The following is a 24,927-nucleotide window of genomic DNA, read 5'->3' as shown; positions in this document are numbered from 1 at the left end:
GAGGATTCAATGGATTTGTTAAAGAATGTTGCAATGATTGGTGATAGTACTTGTGACACTTTTTTTGTATATAAAGGGTGGTAAGGTATTTAAATCTCCTGCCTTGTTTTTTAGTGCGTTGATAATAAGGGAGACTTCGTATGGGTTAGTCGGAGCTTCTTGACGTGCTTGACCAGGTGTGGGTTCCAGACTGGTGCTGCATACTCCAGTATGGGCCTAACATACATAGTGTACAGTGTCTTGAACGATTCCTTATTAAGGTATCGGAACGCTATTCTCAGGTTTGCCAGGTGCCCGTATGCTGCAGCAGTTATTTGGTTGATGTGTGCCTCCGGTGACGTTCTCGGTGTTATGGTCACCCCTAGGTCTTTCTACCTGAGTGAGGTCTGTAGCCTTTGTCCACCTAGCCTATACTCTGTCTGCGGTCTTTTTTGCCCCTCCCCAATCTTCATGACTTTGCATTTGGCAGGGTTGAATTCGAGAAGCCAGTTTCTGGACCACATGTCCAGCCAGTCCAGGTCTCTTTACAGTCCTGCCTCATCCTCATCCGATTTAATTCTTCTCATCAGCTTCACATCATCTGCGAATAGGGACACTTCAGTCTATTCCTTCCATCATGTCGTTTGCATATATAAAAAATAGCACTGGTCCTAGAACTGACCCCTGTGGGACCCTGCTCGTCACAGGCGCCCACTGTGATACCTCTTCACGTACCATGACTCGTTGTTACCTCCCTGTCAGGTATTCCATGATCCACTGCAGTGCCCTCCCTGTTATATGCACCTGATCCTCCAGCTTCTGCACTAATCTCTTGTGGGGAACTGTGTCAAAGGCCTTCCTGCAGTCTAGGAAAATGCAATCAACCCACCCCTCTCGTGTCTTACTTCTGTTACCTTGTCATAAAACTTCAGAAGGTTTGTGACACAGGATTTGCCTTCCATGAACCCATGCTGATTTTCATTTATAATCTTGTTCTGTTCCAGGTGTTCCACCACTCTCCTCCTGATAATCTTCTCCATGACTTTGCATACATGTCAGAGACACAGGTCTGTAGTTTAGTGCCTCATTTCTGTTTCCTTTCTTAAATATGGGGACTACATTTGCTGTCTCCCATTTCTCATGCAGTTGCCCAGTTTCAAGGGATGTGTTGAAGATTGTGGTTAGGGGCACACACAGCATCTCTGCTCCTTCTATAAGGACCCACGGGGAGATGTTGTCCGGTCCCATCGCCTTTGAGGTATCAACGTCACTTAGCAGCTTCTGCACCTCCTCCTCGGTTGTTCGTATGTCATCCAACACTTGTTGGTATATTCCCTCTTGATGTTCCCTTCTGTGCTGTCTTCCCAGAGCCCTTCCTGTCTCTACTATAAAAACTTCTTTAAATCTCCTGTTTAGCTCCTCACATACCTCCTGATCATTTCTTGTGAGTTCTCCACCTTCTGTCCTCAGTCTGATCACCTGGTCTTTGACTGTTGTCTTCCTCCTGATGTGGCTATACAACAGTTTCGGGTCAGTTTGATTTTCGATGCTATGTTATTTTCATACTGTCGCTGGGCCTCCCTCCTTACCTGTGCATACTCGTTCCTGGCTCTGCAACTCTTCTCCCTATTTTCATATGTTCTCTGCCTTCTGTACTTTTTCCATTCTCTATTGCACTTTGTTTTTGCCTCCTTACACCGTCGGGTAAAACCAGGGGCTTGTTCTGGTCTTCCCATTGTTTCTGTTGCCCTTGGGAATAAACCTTTCCACTGCCTCCTTGCATTTTGTTGCTACATATTCCATTTCATTTACTGGCTTTCCTGCCAGTTCTCTGTCCCATGGAACCTCCTGCAGGAAGTTCCTCAACCCTATGTAGCCCCCTCTTTTATAGTCTGGCTTTTCCCATTCAACTCCTGTTACTCTCTCCACTTGCAACTCGACTATGTATTCTAAGCACAGAACCACGTGGTCACTAGCTCCTAGGGGACTCTCATATGTGATGTCCTCAATGTCTGAACTGCCCAGGGTGAACACAAGGTCCAGTCTTGCTGGTTCATCCTCCCCTCTCACTCTGATAGTGTCCTTGGAGGCAGTGATGTCCTGTCTAAGGGCAATGTGTGGTGTAAATATTATGCAGAAAATTTGGAGTGTGGAAATTAGGAGAAGGTGTGGAGTTAATAAAAATAATAGTCAGAGGGCTGAAGAGGGGTTGTTGATGTGGTTTGGTCATTTAGAGAGAATGGATCAAAGTAGAATGACATGGAGAGCATATAAATCTGTAGGGGAAGGAAGGCGGGGGTCGTCCTCAAAAAGGTTGGAGGGAGGGGTAAAGGAGGTTTTGTGGGTGAGGGGCTTGGACTTCCAGCAAGCATGCGTGAGCGTGTTAGATAGAAGTGAATGGAGTTGAATGGTATTTGGGACCTGACGAGCTGTTGGAGTGTGAGCAGGGTAATATTTAGTGAAGGGATTCAGGGAAACCGGTTATTTTTATGTAGCCAGACTCAAGTCCTGGAAATGGGATGTACAATGCCTGCACTCCAAAGGAGTAGTTTGGGATATTGGCAGTTTGGAGGGTTGTGTTGTGTATCTTTATACATATATGCTTCTAAACTGTTGTATTCTGAGCATCTCTGTAAAAACAGTGATTATGTGTGAGTGAGGTGAAAATGTTGAATGATTTAAGTATTTTCTTTCTTTTTGGGTCACCCTGCCTCGGTAGGAGATGGCAGACTTTAAAAAAAAAAAAAAAAAAAAGTCTGTTAAAGATTTGTGCTCTGGAGAATTTCCTATCATGCACTTGTGCTACTGTTATACTATGAAGTTTTATTTTTTTACACTATGTATTCCTCCTATCATCCACATTGCTCTCATCTTAAGTTTCACTAGTGTACGTCTGATTAGTACAGTATCCTACATTATTATAATCAAAATCAGGCACTAAACCCACAAGGGTCATACAGTACCCTACAGAAGATGCAGACCTCTGATGCATACATAGCACCCGGGCCTGAGTTTTGAAAGATAGGTTCCTTGATCCAGGTGAGGGGTGGGGGTTGATTAAAAAAAAATTGGACCTGTCATCTTCTTTCTTGGGTCAAACATGATTGAAATTTAGACCTAGGTGAAATCCTAGAGGCCTTGAGTGCAAACAGCACCGTGATAGATGAGGCAGTACTGTACTGGCAAGAGATTACACCAACAGCACCAATTTGTTCTCACCAAAAGTATAAATAAAACTACAGTACAGATACTTGGTTTTTCATAGCATACTTTATTACTCTTTGGTTACAAGACATCCAATGGCTTTACAATGACTAGCTCTAAGAATATTCTACTTATTGAATCTTCAAAGTTTTCTGAAGACCATACAATACTTTAACAAAATAAGCATTGCCAAAATTCAAGATAATACAGCAAGCAAAATGGTTAAAAATATATAATTTCAGGCAATAGGTTTACTTCTTTTTTCACATCAGTATTATTATTATGGAATGTCAGCACACTTCTTGCAAGACTGCTATTCCACGAATGATGGTGAATGTGTTTCCTGCTTTGGATAACCCTACCTTAGTGGGACAAGGCTTAAGTGGTTTAAAAAATGCCAAAAGGGATCACAAATAAGGTGATAAGGTTTTAAAAGCTGTAGAGATTTTATGAGAATGAAGAGCATGTTAGGGGTATGTAGGATTACATTATATAATATTCATGGGGAGCACTAAACTAGAAGGGGTCATACAGGGCCTAGGGAAATCAGAAGAACTGGGTTCGATTCAAAGAAGAGAAAGAGAAGGGAATGTATAGGAAGGTACAAACAGCTACAATACACACTGAAACCTACCACTCAATATTTTTTTTTTTATCCACTGGAGATAGCTGGCTACAATTCTTCCCATATAAGCCATGTTTGTCATAAAAGCTGACTAAAGTGTCAGGAGCAAGAAGCAAGTAACTCCTTGCACATTTAATTGCTAAAAAGGCAAAAAAAAATGAAATGGGAATGTTCAAATGTATGAGGGTGTAGTACAGATAAGATGAAATTAATTGTTAATGTTATGAACAAATAACAAAAACTAATAGACAGCAACTGAATGAACAATAATGGGTGAGTTTTCTTCTTTTAGGTATCCTGCCTTGTTGGGATATGGCCTTTGAGGCAAAATAAAAAAAAAGTACTGTATCAGCAAAAGAGGTCTTTCAGAATACTCTTGTAGTAATTTCTAGTGTTGGGAAGAGGCACAGCAGAGACTTAAAAGACAAATCCAACATGAAGTTGGAGCTGCCACTATTGCACTCTGCTGATGACAGGACTTTTAGGAATTCTGAAGTTAAGTTGCAAAGTTTGAGGAAGAGCCTGAAAGGGTGTACAGAAAAAGCAAGGTGATGAGTGTAAGAATATATAAAGAATGAAAACTTGTTTGTTAGATTAGAAGAAAGGCATATATTAGAAGTGAATGTACTGTATTTATAAATTTGGTAGATGTGTCACCAGTTGGGTTTTAAAGATGAGGGTAAGAAGACTGTCAATAAATGAAAAAAAAAAAAAAGGAAATACTGTATTTAAAGAATAATCATACTAATATTTTTTTGAAGGTCTTCAAGTGTTACAAGGAGGAGGCTGAAGCAAATAAAATTGTCACACCCGAGATCAATATGTGGTGTGAATATTGGGCAAAAAAAGTGCTTAAAAATTATGACACTGTAGTAACATTAAAAATATAAGTCAGACTTGATAAGAGGTTGCTGAAATGGTTTGGCCATGAAGAAAGAATGGAAAAAGATTACTTTAAGTTCATCAAAAAAGGGTGTATAAACATGAGCTATTTCAAGGTTTAGAGAATGTCAAGGGAAGGGCTGGAAAAAATAAGGTTTCAAAATGTATCTAGCAGAAGTGAACATGTTAGATATGAGTGGAAGCAAGTGGTTGTTGGTTTTTGTAATGTTTTTGAAAGTAAGCAATGTAATATCTATAAAGCAATTCAGAAAAATAGGTTAGTTAGACTTAGGGTTTTAGAGGTGAGCACACTGCCTATACTTTGAAAGATGGTGAGGATGTTCAGTTCAGTGGGTCACTGGATTATGATGCCCATGCAATTGTGGAAAGAGAGCTAGGAAGCAAGTGATGGTGAAGATGTTTCTTTTGGGTCACGTGTTTTAATTGGAAATAGTTCATGCATTAAAGGGGCTTTGGATGAGGTGGATGATTTGGAGCCCAGGGATGAGGTGGATGGCTTGGGGCCCTGGGATGAGGCAGGTGGCTTGGGACCCTGGAATGAGGTGGATGGCTTGGGGCCCTGGGATGAGGTGGATAGCTGGGGCTCATGGGCTGATAGAATGAATGATAGTGAAAGTGTTTCTTCTTGTATGGGTCACCCTACCTCAGTGGGTGACAACCAGTTAAAAAAAAAAAAAAGTGCTTTCTGTATAATTAATTATTCATGGCCACAATCCTTTTTTCTTATATATAATACCAGTTTTCTTATCACTGGACACTGAACATGGACATAGTGAAAAATGACTTAATGCCCTTCCTTTTGAAGCTCTTGTGATCTAAATGAAACTAACCATATTAATAATGTAAACTGAGAAAAACACTGACAATAATGATGAAAAATCAAAATCTGAAGCTCTGAGTTCCAGGAATATCTATGTACTATACTTAAAACTCAATATGTCACCCCTCTTCGAACAGACGAGTGTGACCATCAGTAAAATGGGTACCTGGGTGTTAGTCAATTGGTGTGGGTTGCATCCTGGGACAAAACTGACCTAATTTGCCTGAAATGCTCTGCATAACAAGTGGCTTTCTATACAGTAATGTCACTGATTTCAGCTAGGCCTGTATACCTTGTACATGTACTTGTAGAAATAAAGATAGAAATAAAAGTCTATTAAAATTACTGCGGTTGTCTTGTAAAGAAATTATATGTATTCCGAAAGATAGCATTTGGATATATAATATTTACAATAGTGATTACAGACATATGATCTACACATTCTGTATTACTGTACATAAAAATGCATATAATATATTTTCTTATAAAATTTATGTATTTTCTTACAGAACCTATTAACTTCATTATAAACCAACTATCTGGCTACTCATTACATGTGTATTCATAATCTGCATGGTTCAATTCTGAAGCACTTATTTATATCCAGTAAAATAAGCATCTGGAAAGACCACATTCACTACTTTTGATTGAAAGTATTTGATATAATAAAGCTAATATTCATGTAAAAGTTATAGAAAACTGGAATACATGTATGCTTATATATGAAAATCTATAGCGAAGGCTAATATAGGCAGTGAAGTCACACCAGTCACCTGTGCACAACACAACACATTAAGAGCACATGAAGATTTACAAATAACCCGCACAGATTGTTATTCACATGGCAAACATGTCACCAGCTGTACCTGTCAACAGATGCCTGGGGTCTTCCCAGATACTAACAAGTGTCTAGCACAAACACTTAAGCAAATTTACATGGTTTATGTCATGTTTTCACATTCAATCATTACACTTCAATCAGGCTATATGTACAATGTAACACCAGTGATAAAATTCCCAGATAAACTAAAGTGCTCTTATTGTCTATCAGTGCATTGGTAATAGAGTTAAGAAAGATAATTTTAACTACCAAATGAGTGTGGCATGTTTTATCATGCTGAGATATCCTAACTGCCCATGTACACAAAATTAGCACTAATAAAGATACTGGGCATTTATGGTTACTTTCAAAATAGATATATACTGTATGTTTATATGCAATGTACATTAGTACCACTACTTAGTTCTCTCCCCCATTTTCTCTACATCCACTTTTTCTTTTTGATTCCCATAATTTTGCCTTTTTTCCTAGTTTCTGCCCTTCTACTTTTCCTTTGCTAGTTTTTGAGAGGAAATTGCTCATTGTGAGAAAGCAGGAAATACTAGAAGACTGAAGGTTTTTGTTAAAAATGCTACATGCTAAGGAAAATAACAGCAAAGCACAATGCCAAAATTTTAGTGGTAGAAATCTAAAAATATAAAAAACTCATAAAAGTAAATGAATACAGCTCACAATTTAATTATAAAGAAGTAGACTGGATAACTTATAAGTTGGAATGTTTAGCAGTGGTCAGCCAAATTCCTCAGTATAAGAATCAGACTAAAGAAGCAACGCATGTGAGAGAAGGCAACACATCAGTAAATACAGGTACAATATCGATTTTCAGGACACTGATGGTCTGGAACTACACAACTTTACTAGCAGGAACCTGAAATTCCAGTGGCAGTGTATTTACCATCAAACTATACAGCACTTATCCAACCCCAAGACCAAGAAACACTGTGCACTCTGAAGGTGGAAAAAATCAGTAATCCGGAAAGGTTTTGGAACCAAAGGTCCAGAAAATAAATGATGTACCTGTATTCAGCAGAAAAGTAGAAAATCTAAAATAAATTATGTAACCCCATTTGGAATGAATGGTCTTTTTCTAATGGAAAAATGTACAGTGGACCCCCGCATAACGATTACCTCCGAATGCAACCAATTATGTAAGTGTATTTATGTAAGTGCGTTTGTACGTGTATGTTTGGGGGTCTGAAATGGACTAATCTACTTCACAATATTTCTTATGGGAACAAATTCGGTCAGTACTGGCACCTGAACATACTTCTGGAGTGAAAAAATATCGTTAACCGGGGGTCCACTGTAGGCTGTTTAATATATGTTTTCAGGCAGAATCTTTTTATCTGGAACCAACTTTTTTTTTAATACTCCCTTTTAAAGATACTTTTTAAATAGGCTCACACTATTAAATAAGGCTTGCTTACATTGTAAACAAACTAAATTATTGATGATAGTATTATCAAAACATAAAATATTAAATTAAAAATGTTACAGATGTAAAAATTAAATATACAAGTATTATCACATGGGTAACACAGGAGCAGTGGGACACAGACAGCTGTGAGCAATGTTCATTTATTCCTGTACAATATTCTGAGCAGTTAAATGTATTAATAAAATATAACGTTTATCTTTCACCTAAGTGTGTTCAACAATAATACAGGGATTAGAGCTGTAATATACAAATACCATTGAGGTTTAGCGTAGACAGCTTCATCACAAACAACCATCCTCCATCACTTCTCCCTGAATACTAAAGCCTTCTGTGACCTTAACTGATAACAAAGCTTACTGAAATACCAAAGTTCTCCTTCAAATTAATTTACATGGAAAATAGAAAATAAAAATATAAATACTGTACTTTGCAACACATATTACTGCGGTGGAATATGCCATGCCTCATTCATAACAACACTCACTCCCTATGAGCCTCGGTAGTCCATTACGTGCTTTATGCTCAGAATAGACTCCATCTGCCATCACTTGCATGTTGATGTTTGCTTATACCCAGAGACAGATGGCACTCCTATAAAGCTTTGAGACTCGATCATCATCCTTTGCTGTAATGAACAAACCTCTATCCTCTCTGGATACTTCCTTAGCTGGAAATTTGTTTTGCCAAGTCCTTATGGGCCCTACAACTATCTTCAGGATCTGCGACCATCCTTGCTTCTCTTCTGGTATCCCTGTTTAGGATGAGTATTTGCTCTATTTGGCCCACCAGCCTTGTGATAGCCATATATCTTGCCCTGACTGCTCTACACACAGATGGGTCCACCAAGTGTAGAGTGCAATGTGGCAGTGGATGAAATGTATAGTGTATAATAGCATATGCCTGCATTATTTTTTTTTTTAAATAGTGTATTATTACCACCATATTTTGTGCAACAGTGTTTCTATAACTTTTCTTGTAAATTTCTAGATTTTACAGTACATTATTTTCCTAGGATTCTATTATTTCTGAAAATTTAACTACCTAAAAATAATTGCTTTAACCTGACTCACGAAATCGTAATGACACGATCGCAAACAAATCATACCATGGGCAGGGCCTGAACTCGCGGTTAGAGTCTGGAGTTTTACGACTCTCTAACCACGACTTCAAGCCCCGCCAATGGTTTGCTTTAACCTTTTCTCATAACCTGGTATGACTGACTGTGTAGTGACCTGTCTTATCAGCTGGCATCCTGGCTGCCCATGAGTGTGTGATAGAAGCACATTTGCTCATTCTTGACTGTTAAGTGCTTTCAGCTAAAATATTTCATTAGGCAGCAACTTTACCAGTACAGTATTTTATATACCAACAACCAGGGTTACAAATTCTTGTGAAGGGAAATACTGACAGTAAAGATTAAACACTTAATGCAACACGACTGAACGTGGTGGAATCTGGCAACCTGGCCAGTCCTCTTGATGGGTAGACTTCTGCAGCCACTATTTCAGCTTGTTATTTTTATTTTGTTTCCCTTAAAACCATGCTCATTAACTTGACTATCTATCCAGCCTGGCTTTAACAAATATTTTATACAAATGCAGTATAATGCAATCCTTTGTTGACAATGTTTTGCCCACACAGTGGGCTTTATCAAGTCACAAATAGTTCTACCTAGGGAGTGGAGGATGAGCATTATACTGCATGTGTTACTTTTTCCAGTGTCAGTGTTTTATACCATTTGTCTCTAACTAATACTGTATATTATTTGGAATAGGTAGCACTGATTTCACTGTCTACCTGAAGGTCGTCCTGGGGGGTCAATGCCGCCACAGCCCAGTCCTCAACCAGGCCTCCTGATGGATCAGGGCCTGATCAACTAGGTTAGTACTGCTGGCTGCATGCAATCCAACGTACAAACCACAGCCCAACTGATCAGATACTGTATCTGTCCAGTTCCCTCTTGAAGACAGCCAGGGGTCTATTGGTAATTCCCCTTATGTATGATGGGAGACTGCTGAACAGGCTTGGGCCTCAGACACTTAGTGTACTCTTGGTGCCCCTGCATTTTATTGGGGGTATACAGTGGACCCCCACAAATTCACGGTTCTGAATTTGCAGCTTCAGTAATTCATGGATTTTTCCTTAGAACCTAACTAATAATTGTTCACAGAAATCCCTGCAAATTCGCGGAATTTTTTTTGGCTTTTTTCGTAGCAATATATAATTTTTTATGCGTTTTAATGCTAGATATTAAGAAAAATATAATTTAACAATTTTGTAACATAAATATTAACATAAATTCAGCAAAATTCCCATATAAAATATAATACTGTATAAATTTTTACTAAATTAAATTATTACTGTATATTTACTAGTATATGTATACCAAAGAAAATAGGGCTGCATGAATTACAGTACACCAAAGAAAATGGGCTTGCATGAATTACAGTACATATGGGGATAACATCGGTATTTTACAATCTAGCACTGCTCGAGACATAGCAGTACAGTACTGTATATGGGTTTATCTTTACTTTTTTTTTTAAGGGCTATGTATGAAGCTGAGTTTGAAATTAAATTAGTGTTTTGGGGCATATATAGGGTTTAAACTATAAAAATAGGCATTTTTTTTAACCGCGTCTAGAATTCACAGTTTTTCCAAATTTGCAGGTGGTCTTGGAACTTAACCCCCACAAATTTGGGGAGACTACTGTATTGCACTATCTGTGAATTCTTCTATTTTATTCATATTTATAACACACAAACATGACTGGTGGCAACAGATTTCAGGTGTTATAAGTAGCACTGGAGGTTTGATGTTGCCACTCCAATTTGTGCATTATCAATATTTCTATTTTTTCTTAAAGAATAATGCAATACTGATTATTTCAGTGTCAGATCATTCTTGTTTTATATTTAATGTTTACTGGTTTACTTTATGCAAGTACTTGACATATTTCTGTGATATTAAAATGCTTACAAAAAGATCATTTACAAATATTTATTTAAGTGAACCTTATTTTTTATTCTAATCAATATACAGTTCCAATATCCAAGACCTTATTTCTTGAAGCAAGGTATTCTATAAACAGGGACTGCAGAACATGGCAGTCCATAATGCCTTTTATTTAAAATGTTTAAAGATTCCTCAACTCAGTACACGCAATAATACCAGGTGCCTGTGTATAATCTTATCACCTAGATAATGCCCTGAGCTGTTCCATTTTGAGTGGCAAGAGCTGCACCATTTCCCGGCAAACGGCTAATTCTTGAGCCATTAGTGATTGACAATGAGGATTCCTATCACAGTACTCAACCAGTCTCTGAAATAAACATTAACATTATTCAATGTGAAGTTTCACTGGATATGGTTTGATCACATTATGACAGTTAAAGAAACAACTTAAGGATGTGTGGATAAATTTAAAAAGAACCGTATATATATGTACTTTGATTCACTTGTAAACACACACACTTAAAGAATTCTTTGAAGAAAGATTGTCATATTTTTCAATTATAACCCATACCTTATAATTCTGAAGAGACTGAGCTAAATTTTGTATCTTGGTTTGATGATTTGTGGCAACAAGCTTTGACCAGAGGCGCCCCAGATGGAACCAAGCAACCAATGCTGGACGCACTGAGTCTTCTGAATATACTGTAGGCTGCTCACCAGTGCTAAAAGAACACGAATTCAAGAGACGAATTTTATAAAAAATAAATTTAAAACTTAAAATTTTAATTTGTACAACTAAACACAACAGTCACTGATAAAATATATATAAGTGATAAAGTTTTTTCAGCAAATATATGAATCACTCTTTCAACATGAAGAGTGTAGGTGGTCAGGCATTTAGGAAAGCAATATAAAACACTCAATGTTATAGTTTAAAATTAAACAAAAAAGGTATTTTTAAAATTTACAGTGACAAATTCAATCATGCCTTACATCATAAATTCTCTACACCTCATATAAATATCACATAGGTGGTTTCATGAATATGTTAGGAGATCTGCAGGTACTGAGGCTTATCCTCTTATGAGTGTTAAGCCTAAGTATGATTCTGATAACCACATGAGATGAGGTCTTGAACACAAAGTTGGCACTGTATGTCATAGATACATTGCCATTAACCTTATCCCCCCCTCTCTCCTTTTCAGTATGAATATGAAACAAGAGCAATACACCAAAAATATTGAGATGCAATATACTGAACAGTGAAACCACTACAATCTACACATAGCTACCATATATACAAATAGATGATTTTGAAAGATAAACATTGCATTTGTGCTTAAATGAACATTATTTACTATACCCAGGCAGGCAGAAGATGGTCAAAAAGAGTGGCAGGAAAGAGAAATGAGAAGAGAAGGGAATATGAGAAAGAAAGCAGGATGATGACAAAAAGGTGAGGGAAGAAGGATAATGTTAATGATCACCTTTTGGCACTAGGACATCTGGGCTTGTAGTGACAGGCTATCAGCACTGCACTCTATGGCCCAAAACAGCTACAAATAATGAACAGGTGTGGTATTGATGGCTTGATCACTAGGAGTAGGACTTGGGAACTGTTTGGCACTTGCTTTCTTGAAATAGCGAGTGATTTTTGGACTGTTCTTAAGCAATCCATGGTTATTTAGTAACTGGGATAACATGTGTTGATGGTCAGCTACATGAATAAAGCCACAGAGGAAGTCATCAGTAATACTATAAATCCTAGATGAATGAGACCAACCACTCTACTACTTTTCATGCAAAAACCTTTCTAATGGAAAAATAAGTCTAAAGCTCACATTATGTCTTTGAGAGAGTCAAGGTAGTGGAGGAAGTATTGTATGCTAGATGTCGCCAAAGTATTAATCTTCTTAGCTTGTGGAGGTGTGGGTTCACTCCCTCCATTCTCCACCAATGCCAACTTGTTGTCCATCATGGCTGAGTAGGTTTCGGCTAGCTCATAGTTAATTTGACGACAAACCTATACCAGTAAATATAATATTAGCAATTACTGCTTTTTATGCACTTATTTTTATTTATACAATGACTAACAGTTTAATCAGTTTTACCTATATGCATTAGACTAAATGATCGTTATTAACTTAGCTTCTAAACAGTACTACTTACAGGTTACCCTTGATTTATGCAAATTAACTTCATGTGAATTTACTATCGTGTGATGTCCTAGTTATATTGGTAATTCTGCGTATGCGATATACATTCTTTGTTTGTGATCAGTGTGGGTTGTAAAGGATACTGAAGATTCTCATTATGCAGGATTAAAAGCCTCTGGCCTGAATGAGCTTAGTATAACTGCCAAGTACCACCTGAAATACATTTCTAACATAAAACAAGGGAACTCTGCACTAACCAGCAACTGAAAATGCAAATATCTTATTGAATAATTATACCCAATAAAATGCTTATTATCATCGTAAGACCAAAAATTTACCATAACATCAATATACTCTTCTTCTTTCAACAAACTGGCCATATCCCACCGAGGCAGGGTAGCCCAAAAAGAAAAACGAAAGTTTCTCTTTTTAACTTTAGTAATGTATACAGGAGAAGGGGTTACTAACCCCTTGCTCCTGGCATTTTAGTCGCCTCTTACGACACGCATGGCTTACGGAGGAAGAATTCTGTTCCACTTCCCCATGGAGAATCTATATACTCACATGAACATAATATTGTGGATTAAGTTCTTGCACAAGAGCAGTTAACAAGTCAACTCGTCGCTTGTGCATCTTACACCGCCTGTAGAAACCAAAAGTAAACTAGTCACCTTCAAAAATTAAAACACCATCCATTTCTGTAGGGTAACTTGATGATGATAAATCTGCATATAAATTAGCATTTTGTTTGATATTGATTTTGTATTTTATTCCACCTGAGTAACAGAATATTTGTTATCTCTGGTAATTTATCCCATTGTCTTCTAGTAATCATATTCTTAACTATAACTGCACAGCATCTGAAATAAAAATATTGTTAGATTAAGAAGGTACTCAGTAATGTACTGAAAAAAATAGCTTTGTCACTGAAATACTTTTCATTCACGTATCCATGTAGTGATGCCCTCAGCAATACTCTTTCACGTTTACCTGGAGTTTATCTGGAGAGAGTTCCGGGGGTCAACGGCCCCGCGGCCCGGTCTGTGACCAGGCCTCCTGGTGGATCAGAGCCTGATCAACCAGGCTGTTACTGCTGGCTGCATGCAAACCAAAGTACGAGCCACAGCCCAGCTGGTCATAAAGCAAGTCAAAATTTGATAAACTTGTATCAATTATTTTTTGCCACAGTGAGAACCGAGATGATTTTGTTTTAACAATGACCGTCTCCCATTGGGGTAGGGCAAGCTGACACAGAAAACTGTCTTGCCAGAAGAGTGCTGACATCACAATTCAGACAACCCTCCAGAGTGCAGGCACTGTACTTCCCACCTCCAGGACTCAAATCCAGCTAACTGGTTTCCCATGAATCCCTTCATAAATGTTACCTTGCTCACACTCCAACAGCATTTCAAATCATAAAAACCACTTGCCTACACTAGTACCTAATACACTCACACAAGCCTATTGGATGTTCAAGCCCATAGCACCCATAATCTCCTTTACACCTTCCCTCCAACCTTTCCTAGGACAACCCCTACCCCTCTTTTCCTCCACCCCAGATTTATCATAATCTCCAAACTCTGAATTCTCTGCAAAATATTCACAGTACACATTGCCCTCAAACATGACATCTCCACTGCCTCCAGCCTTCTCTTCACTGCAACATTCAAAACCAATACTTCACACCCCATACAATAGTGTTGGTATGACTTTTCTCTGGTACATTCCTCTTTTTGTCTCCATGGATAAAGTTCTTGTCTCCACAGATGCCTCAATGCACCAGCCATCTTTTCACCTTCAGCAATTCTACAGTTCACCTCATCTCTCATTGACCATCTGCTGACAAGTCCACTCCCAAATATCTGAACACTTTTACTTCCTCCATACTCCCTTCCTAAAATCTGATATCCAATCTCTCACTGCCTGTATCTTTTGGTACTCTCATCACCTTGCTCTTTCCTGTGTATACTTTTAATTGCCTTCTATTACATACTTTCCTACATTCAATGACCGACCTTTGCAACTTCTCTTCTGAATCTCCTAAAAAGAACTATGTCATTGGCAAACAAGCAACTGTGACAACTCCCATTCCATACCAGATTCACTATCTTTCAATCCCATACCTCTCCCTAACATCCTAGCAATCGCTTTTTTTACTACTTCATCTATAAATATTAAATCACAGTGACATCACATATTCCTGCCAAAGACATAATTTACTAACTTCTCATTTCAAGTACATGTGAAAAACATATTATGATGTCATGTTAAGAAAATGTCATATGCTGGTAAGAAATGCAGTACCCTTGAACACTAAAACCTATAATAGCATTACCTCTCTTCAGAAGATTCAAAAAATGCTAAGGCCTTGTATAAATGGCTCATCTCTTGTATAATGCTGACATGATCGCTGACATGGTCCTCCAGAGTGTAATATTGACGAGCAGTTGTTAACCATCGTAGGCCTGCCAAAAACACTGGCCGGACTTCATCAAAGTTCTCTCCTGGTGAAGCAGCAACTTCTGATTCTAAGTCACTGACTTCTAATTGCACAAACTGAAGCTGTTCAACAAGGTAAAAAAAATGCATTCATATTCTTATACTGCCAATATAAATTAGTGTAGCAAAAGATTACAGAATTACATCAATGTCAAGGTCTTCATTTACACTTAATAAACAAAAAATGGTTTTAAATACATTTATTTCATGAGAGTAGAGCTATTACAATCCCCAATGTATGGTGACTTAGATAAAGAGATAGGGATGAAAGTGATAAGTCTGCAGATAGTTGATATAAAGTGTATAAAATGTGATGTCATCCATACCTTATGTATGCAAGTTGTGGTTATTGGTAGGCCACTATAATGTAAAGTAAAAGGACACAAGTGCAACTAATGTGACATTTTTATTGTAGCAACGTTTCGCTCTCCAGGAGCTTTGTCAAGCCGTTACAAACAATATTACAGGCCACTAAAATGTGACAGTAAAGAGTCTGAAGGCAACAGAACCTTGAAATCAAGAAGCTGAGAAAATGAAAGCTAAATGGAGGAAATCTAGTCACTAAAGCCTGTCAAAAATGTCTTAGATATCAATGGGCTTAAGGCAGGATTTCATAAATTTATTGAAAAGTGGATCAACTTTATGAAAGATGGAAGACAAGAGCATTATGATTGAACAGTCTGAATGAAGCCAATAAAATAAATAGCTACAGTATAAAATAAAAAAATTACAATACAGTACATTACGATCAAAATAAAAAAAAATTTAAAACAGCAGCCATCTTCCACTCAATTAAGAGTGATCCAAAAAAAAAAAAAACAAGAGGAAAAATATTCATTGTCAGTCAGTCAACCACTATCCTGTAAAACATCACAGTTCAGATGACCCTCCAAACTACAATATCCTCAACCCCTCCTTCAGAGTGAACTCACTGTACACCATACAGTACCTTTGACCTAAAGGAAAAAAAAAAAAGATATCAAGGAAATTTAATGCTATTAGAATATTCTTTTAACTCAATGGCCATCTCTCACCAAGGAGGGGTGACCCAAGAAGAAAACATATTCACCATCATTCATTCATTTGCCATCATAATAATATCCATATTTTTATTACTATCACATGAGGATAGTATCTTGCCTACAGCAGCACTTCAGTCATTTCACAGACTAGGTGTAAGGTACTCAATATGAAGTGTCATAAAATGTCACCTGTTTATCTAAAGTTTCCTCTTCAGGTTGGTGATTTATCACTGACTCTTGTTCTTGTGGGTCATCAGGGATGGCTCGATCACATGATACTTCAAGTAACACCAGACAGTAGCGTCCCCAGCAGCGTGCTACATCAGCTTTACACTGCTGATATCTTTCACGACTGGAATGGAACATATGTTAGAAATCTGTAGTGGAGGGGAGGAGGGGTAAGTAAGTAAGTAAGTTTATTCAGGTATACACAAATACAGTTACATAGAATTATCATACATAGCAGCATATGTGTAGAGAACCTAGGATAACCCAAAAAAAGTCAGACATCCTAGGAAAGCATGGAGGGAAGGGGGTAAGAGGTTTTGTGTGCAAGGAGCTTGAACATGCAGCAGGCATGTGTGAGCATGTTTGATAGGAATGAATAGAGATGAAAGGTTTTTGGGATTTGATGAGCTGTTGGAGTGTGAGCAGGGTAATATTTTGTGAAGTGAGTCAAGGAAACTGGTTAGTCAGACTTGAGTCCTGGAGGTGGAAAGTACAATGCCTGCACTTTAAAGGAGGGGTTTGGAATATTGGTTGTTTGGAGTGACATTTAAACTGTCATATCTGAGCACCTTTGATTATGTGTGAATAATGGTGAAGGTGTTTCTTTCATTTTTGGGTCACCCTGCCTAGGTGTGAGATGGCCAACATATTAAAAAAAACAAATTACCCATGAAAGGACTACCATGGGTGAAATAAATAGGGCACACTTTTGTCTATTATATCCCAATGCTTTGTCTACATTTACATCACGGTGCCTCTTTGTGAACAGTACAACTGGCTTGTGTCATGTGTACTATTGGGAGGCTCCTGCAATACCAATGTGTGTAGAAACCCTAATCAAAGTTCAGGTGTCACCTTGAGCACTTTAACAACTCTTTCCCTACAATTTTTTTCAGCCTTGCTGGGCAAGTACACTACCTCCCACCCCATGAAATGGGAAATGTGATGGTAATAAGGGATAATAAAAATATAAAATAATCATGCAGATTATAGATGCTATGTTTAATTTATTTGGGACATATTTTTAGTTTTTCTACTTTTGCAATCCAGCCTGATAATAATCTTTCCTGGTGAATACCTCATTAGTGAAGCTGCTGCCGGTTGTATCCTACAGTCTCACCGATTACCTGGAGTTTACCTGGAGAGAGTTCCGGGGGTCAACGCCCCCGCGGCCCGGTCTGTGACCAGGCCTCCTGGTGGATCAGAGCCTGATCAACCAGGCTGTTGCTGCTGGCTGCACGCAAACCAACGTACAAGCCACAGCCCGGCTGGTCAGGAACCGACTTTAGGTGCTTGTCCAGTGCCAGCTTGAAGACTGCCAGGGGTCTGTTGGTAATCCCCCTTATGTATGCTGGGAGGCAGTTGAACAGTCTCGGGCCCCTGACACTTATTGTATGGTCTCTTAACGTGCTAGTGACACCCCTGCTTTTCAAAAGAATAATTATTTAATCATGGAAAATAACTTCATAAAATCTCTTCATAAATATCTGTAACCGAAATAACAGGGTGGCTACAGCAGCGTACTGCTGACAACACTGAAATAAAGACCCAGGTGTAGTGCCAGCTTTAATTACAACAACGTTTGGCTCTGTGTAGAGCTTTATTAGATCAATGCACTGAATAAGCTCTACACAGAGCAAAACATTGGTACAATAAATGTTTACCCTGCACCTGTATCATTTTTTTAATACATGAACACCAATCCACCACATACCATGCAAAAAGGGTTCACATTATAATGTGTGAGAATAACAGGAATCATTAGCTATTATTTTGTCATGTAAATTGTAAAAATGTGATGCAACACTCAACAGACAGTATAACATTTGTGGTATAAAATGGCACAATAGTGGAAACACACTTGACAAAGTAGCCTGAAACCATAACTTCCCACTGTTGCTAACGGTGACCCTTGATTTTGCAGTCTATTGATGTATAACATAAGTGCTTTCTGTTTGGTCATGGGTGACATCACTTCTGTTTTATATTAGTTATTACCTTTTATACTTGTGCATTATTATTATTGTTATTATTATTATTATTATTATTATTATTATTATTACATTCATGGGAAAGCACTGAGCCCATGTAAGTCAAACAGCCCAAGGAATAGGAGGCAAATCAAGTGTCCTTCATCATTATCAAGACACCCCCTTAAAGGTCTTTTTGCAGATAATGATGCTTATTGAACCACATTCAGAAACACACTTCTTTATTCATTAATGATTAATTCCTCAAAAACATTTGTCATTCTCATGCAATCTGCATTCACAGTGAAGACTCTGATCCATGATCTTCAATGATAAGCCTTTGTAAATACTGTACCATAATGCTTTCCAAGAATTAACTGTCAAATTCTGTTACTAAAGAAGTGTGTCTTAAACTCAAAAGTATACTAATAAGCTTAAAGTATTTGACATTACCTCTTGCAAGGAAATCCATTATATATGTGTACTGTAGTTTAGCATTAAATTTCACACCCTTGATTAAGAAAGGAAGGCTCCAAATTTTCAAGAAAAAGTGGGGCTAAGAAAGGACTGGCAAGATGAAAACAATTTGAGATTGAGTGGAGTGGGATATCATGGTGAAAATGTAATCAAAAAATGTTTTAAAAACCCAAACTCTACCTTATCTAGCCTTACCTTAATAAACCTAAAAGACTTAATTGCCCTTCATCAAATATGGTGCATTACAAAGCATCTTGCCTTGGTATCACACTTCTCCTTTCTGTTATGACAATGTTTACATCAAGAGCATTTCTATTTAGTAAATGGAGCCTCTCCTCACTTAACGATGGAGTCCCATTCCTAAGACCGCATTGGTAAATGAATTCATCACTAAGTGAGGAGCATACCATAATGGTAGTGGGTTTGTGTTAACTATCTTTGATATTGTTTTAACCCTTTCAGGGTCCAAAGGCCAAATTTCAAAGTGTGCACCAGGGTCCAAGAATTTTCAAAAAATAATTTTGTTATTTTTTCTTATGAAATGCTACAAAATATGAAATGAAATGCTACAAAATAAAGTGATCGGAAATTATTAATTTGTCCAATTTCATGCAAAGTTCAAAATATTCTAATTTCAAAATAAGGTCCAGAATAAACAATGCAGGCATTCCTGGCACTAAACATTTCCTCTGTTCATTAGTTATGTTTTCAGGCTTTACAAATGAATTCCATTTTGATTTTTTATTCACAATGAATTTTTATTCAAACCAAAAAATAGAAGATTTACTGTTATGCAGTATTGTAATAATTGTATAAATAATATCACTACATTTGTGAATGTATATTAGACCCACCAGCTAGCGTGTATTAGACGTGTTAGGTCATTTGTTTACTCTTGAACATTGGCAAAAATTGAACATTTCAGGTACTTTGAGCTCAGTTTCAAGCGATTTCCATTACTAAAACCAATCAAAATCTTCTCTATTTCTGTAATATATCTTCCATTCTATCAAATGAGACTAAGAAATCACAAATACAACTATAAAAAACATATGAAAACACACTGCAAAGTCGCTGTTTTAATCGAAAATTACGGTCTCGGTTTTTTTGTCATTATGCACTGTGTGCTGCAGGATTTGTTTTATGCGGTGCACACATACCACAGAGATGTATTCTCTCGTATCTAGGCCCAAATTTACCGCTCACAGCTTATCAGAGTGAGCTGAGCTCATGGCATAGATCTACGGTTTGGACCCTCAATGTATAGCCGTAGATCTACGGCACGGACCCTGAAAAGGTTAATGTCACCTTTGCACCATTTATAACATTTCTGGTATATTTTTAAATTTTTATACAGCAGTGTATTGCATATTGTAATAAACAGAATTGAGGAAAGCAGCTCTAATGTACATTATTTAGGTATACATACTGGTCAGAGAGTCTGTGGTAAATCCGAGTCGGCAATAAATGAGTACGTCGCTAAGTAAGGAGAGGCTGTATTACCCTGCATCAATCTTGGTTTAACACTTCCATAATTGCACCTACCTGTGAGTTACCTCACGTGTATCCTCTTGCGGAGTATCAACCTCAGCCTCGTGTCCTGACAGTACCTTGGATGCAGAGGCTAACAAGTGACGGGCAACTCTGAAAAAAAAAAAAATACAGTGAAGGATGCTAGCAGGGTTGACAGGAAAAGAAGCAGGAAGTAGGCAGCAGAGATGGAAGGAAAAAGACGGAGGGGGAAAAAGGAGAGGGTAAGGGAAGTGGGAGGAGTGAAGGCAGAAAAGAAAAGGAGGCAGAGGATAGTTTCTAAGAAGACAATAATTACTTAACAAGAATTATAAAATACATAGTTTTTAATTTTTTATATACAGTATCCCATGTTACAGTATTATTATATGTAATCAAAGGGATCGTAGGGCATACAGCACAGTATTCCACAGAATGGTTCATATGTCTCTTTAAAATGTTTCATGTATACTAAAGAAAATTTACTTTGATTTCCTAAAGCCTTCTTACCTAAACTGCTCTTTTCCTTGATAAAACTGAGCCAAAGTTGAAGCATTAATGGACCAGTCAATAGGATCATAGTCTTTACTAGCCAGTTGTCGTTGAAGAGTAGAGTGACAATACCATGCAGACTTGTCAGGAACACCAAGATGTCCATAAACCTGTAGATAATGCTTTAATAACATATAACTAATGCACAATATAAACAAACATGCAGATTTATATAAAAATTATGAGGTGCTGTAGATTTTTTTTAATGTTAAGTGTGTGCTTGTTGATTGTCATCCAAGGAAAAAAATTAAGTTCAATGTTTGTTATGTAAAATAGCAAGGAATGAGTTTGAGGTGATAAATGTGGAGTCATTTCTTAATACGTATTGTGATACATTTAGTTGTTCACTGATATAATTTAGTTTTCCTTACAAAAGTAAAGCTTTCTATATATTACTGGTAATTTAATTTTATAGTCAATTTTAAAAGGCCAATGTAAAAGTTAATAGAGTCCTTACATTCAGCCACAGTACTAAAATAGCAAAATGAGTAATTATTTTTTTTTTTTTTTTGTAATTCTCTGACTTCTCGTTTCCATTTTAATGAATCCTAGGCTACTGTGCGGGAAATATTATAATTAAACATTAATTTGACATTATTATAATTATCATCAATTCCCATAGGGCTTATACACCAATTTCATTAATAAAACTAAAAACTATTAAATGCACTTCAAATACCAAGGTACTCTTGTGGCTTACCTGAGCAAGATAGTAGAATGTGAGTGTATGTAGCTTCTCTAGAGCATCTATACCATTAATGTCATCAATGTTACTTTCTTTTTCATTACAAGTAGTAAAGAGACTATGAATAGTTCTTGGAGGTTTGGTACACTGTTTCTGGTATTCATCGTACAGCATATTAGCTCGATCAAGATGACGCTTAGCAGTGGAATAGAGAGCACGGTTTGACCACAAAATTCCAAGCTGATTATGACAGCTTATCGCAAGGGCAACAGTAGCAGGAGCTATGGCGGTAGGACTGATGGAAGATACCTCACAAACTTCTGACAGGAGGCTCTCTTCAGCACCTCGAAGGGCAGCTGCAACCACCTCGGCATCCCCGACAGTAGCAGAGGAAACTCCTGATGAGATACTACCCTCGTCTCCAATAATGATTAATGCTTTGTTAAGGTGCTCCTCACCTGTGGAAAATTCCTCCGTTTCAACTGCAATGACTCCTAGATGATATACAACAGCAGCCATCCGGGCTCTAGTTAAACCTACACCATCAACGCCTTCCTCACTAAAAGCACCTTCACTGTCATCCACATCATCTTCATCTAATTGTTTACTAAGTCGAGATTTTAGTTCTTCAAATATTTCTCTTGCTGCATACTTAGATTTATAGGGCTCACTGTCAAGATCATGATGACTCTCTTCCTGATAGAGCTGCCAAGCTTTTTGGTACTGGTCCTCCAGAGATGCCATCTGGCGGAATATGAAACACGCTTCACACAGCGGCAATCTGAAAAAATAGCTTAGGTACTTTCCCAACATTTTTGAGATATAATTTAATAAGTTCATAAATAATATATTAATAAGTAGCAAAGCAATTAGCATTATGACCAATATAAAAAGTAATGGGGACTCATTACAGTAGAAGTTCACATGTATAAAACAATAATGATTTCTTAATTCAAGAGTCTGAATTACCAATGACATTATTACAGAGTACACAGAGTAAACAAAGAAATATTTTAGAAGTATTATAGCAGTGTTTAATATGAAGTAGAAACACAGTGAAGTAAGAAATACATGCTTCATAAGACAAGATACAGGACTATATTATTATTATTATTACCTTTCTACAGAAAAGTGACACCTTCTGTGATACACATGACCTATAATGCTTTGTTCACAGCAAGTTTTCCATTAAAATTCTGCCTTGTTAAGAGATACTAAAAAATTTAAACCAAGCATAAAAAAAAAATGTTTGCACTTGCCAGACATTCACTAAGAATCACTCATACATAAGAGGGAAGGTGAGAAACCTCTTGTACCAAAAAATGAAACCAGGTAGTACAGTGGACCCTCGGTTTGCGATATTAATCTGTTCCTGAGAGCTCATTGTAAACCAAAATTATCGAAAAGCGAATCAATTTTCCCCATAAGAAATAATGGAAATCAAATTAATCCATGCAAGACACACAAAAGTATAAAAAAAAATTTTACCACATGAAATATTAAGTTTAATGCACACAAACTGAAAAAGACATGCACAGTTTGTAGTACTCTACTAACAATAGAATACATGACACTTACCTTTAATGAAGATCTGGTGATGATTGATGGGATGGGAGGAGGGGAGAGTGTCGAAGTTGTTAATGTTTAGAAGGGGAATCCCCTTCCATTAGGACTTGAGGTATCAAGTCCTTTTCCGGGGTTACTTCCCTTCTTCTTTTAATGCCACTAGGACCAGCTTGAGTCACTGGACCTCTGTCGCACAACAAATCTGTCCATAGAGCTCTGTACCTCCCGTTCCTTTACGATTTGTCTAAAATGGGCCACAACATTGTCATTGTAATAGTCACCAGCACGGCTTGCAATAGCTGTGTTAGGGTGATTTTCATCCATAAAGGTTTGCAGTTCAACCCACTTTGCACACATTTCCTTAATTTTTGAAGTAGGCACAATGGATTCCACAACTGGCATAGGCTTCTCAGGGTTAGTCCCAAACCCTTCAAAATCTTTCTTAATTTCCATACTAATTCTCACCCTTTTTACCACAGGACTGGCACTAGAAGCTTTCTTGGGGCCCATGGTGACTTATTTTGCAGAAACAAGCACCAAAAACACTGTGATAATATGGAATGTACCGAATGTATCCTTAGATGCGAGCACACTGGCTGGCTTGTAAACACTGGGCCACACGTGGACACGTCTTGGACAAATCGCGTATACCGGGTTTTTTAACGAGAACCGAGGCAAAATTTTTGCGTTAAAATGTATCGAATACCAGATTTATCGAATACCGATGCCATCGCAAACCGGGGGTCCACTGTATATATATTTCAGCCTGTCGGAGATACTCCAGATGCTGAAAAATACAGATCCCTCTAATTTGTGTTTCATTTTTTGCCCAAGAGGTTTCTCACCTTTCATCAGTGTTTATGACATATATCCAAGCATAAGAGGAGTGGTGTGAAATGCACAAAAAACAAAAGCAGCAGGTTGAGGTGTATGAAATCTTTTACCAAATATAATTAGCTTCAAGGACATTATGATTAATACTAGTTTCCCTTCCAAGACCAAATTTGGACACACATCAATGGATTAATCCAGAAAGGTGAGTACAAACTACAAAGCAATGTTTGAGCTAAACACTTTAACCCCTTTTTTCCAGCACTAACTAGGTATTTATACACACAAGTTAACACTGAGCTGGAGGACATTCTCATTAAAATTATAACTGCTGAAATAAAAAGAAACTACCAAACCATCCACCTGTGTACTCCAACCACTTGTGCACACAAACTACCTACATAATTCAATCACTCAGAATCCCTCAACCTCCATAGTCTAACAAAATGGCTGTCGCTAAACACAGTAAAAGACCTTAAGGATAATGGAGACATATACACAAGTAACCAATAGAGGGTTTATTAGCAACCAGTGAACCATAAGGTGCATACCATTTGATGCTAGCCAAACCTGTCTGATTGTTTCAGTCCACTGAAGGGTCACAGCTTCAATGGAAGGCTTAACTTTCATTGAGCAAAGAATGCAGTACAGTACATGGATCTCCAT

General features: G+C 37.6%; 1 protein-coding gene across 5 annotated transcripts in view; it reads right to left on the bottom strand.

Annotated features, from left to right (window-relative positions):
• Positions 1-3,225: 3,225 nt before the first annotated feature.
• The window catches only part of LOC128684539 (KIF-binding protein), a 34,978-nt gene continuing 13,276 nt past the window's right edge, over positions 3,226-24,927 (bottom strand). For all 5 annotated transcript variants that reach the window (XM_053770789.2, XM_053770786.2, XM_053770785.2 and 2 more), the window contains 9 exons: positions 21,880-22,645; positions 21,138-21,289; positions 20,664-20,762; positions 16,633-16,795; positions 15,258-15,484; positions 13,487-13,565; positions 12,608-12,789; positions 11,338-11,488; positions 3,226-11,133 (listed from right to left, as the gene is read on the bottom strand). In XM_053770789.2, the coding sequence (XP_053626764.1) occupies positions 11,005-11,133; positions 11,338-11,488; positions 12,608-12,789; positions 13,487-13,565; positions 15,258-15,484; positions 16,633-16,795; positions 20,664-20,762; positions 21,138-21,289; positions 21,880-22,608 (1,911 nt within the window). In that variant the 5' untranslated portion in view covers positions 22,609-22,645 and the 3' untranslated portion in view covers positions 3,226-11,004. The remainder of the gene's footprint in view (positions 11,134-11,337; positions 11,489-12,607; positions 12,790-13,486; positions 13,566-15,257; positions 15,485-16,632; positions 16,796-20,663; positions 20,763-21,137; positions 21,290-21,879; positions 22,646-24,927) is intronic.

This window comes from Cherax quadricarinatus, chromosome 4, assembly GCF_038502225.1.
Source record: "Cherax quadricarinatus isolate ZL_2023a chromosome 4, ASM3850222v1, whole genome shotgun sequence".
NCBI lineage: Eukaryota > Metazoa > Arthropoda > Malacostraca > Decapoda > Parastacidae > Cherax > Cherax quadricarinatus.
This window is presented reverse-complemented; position numbering and strand designations above follow the sequence as displayed.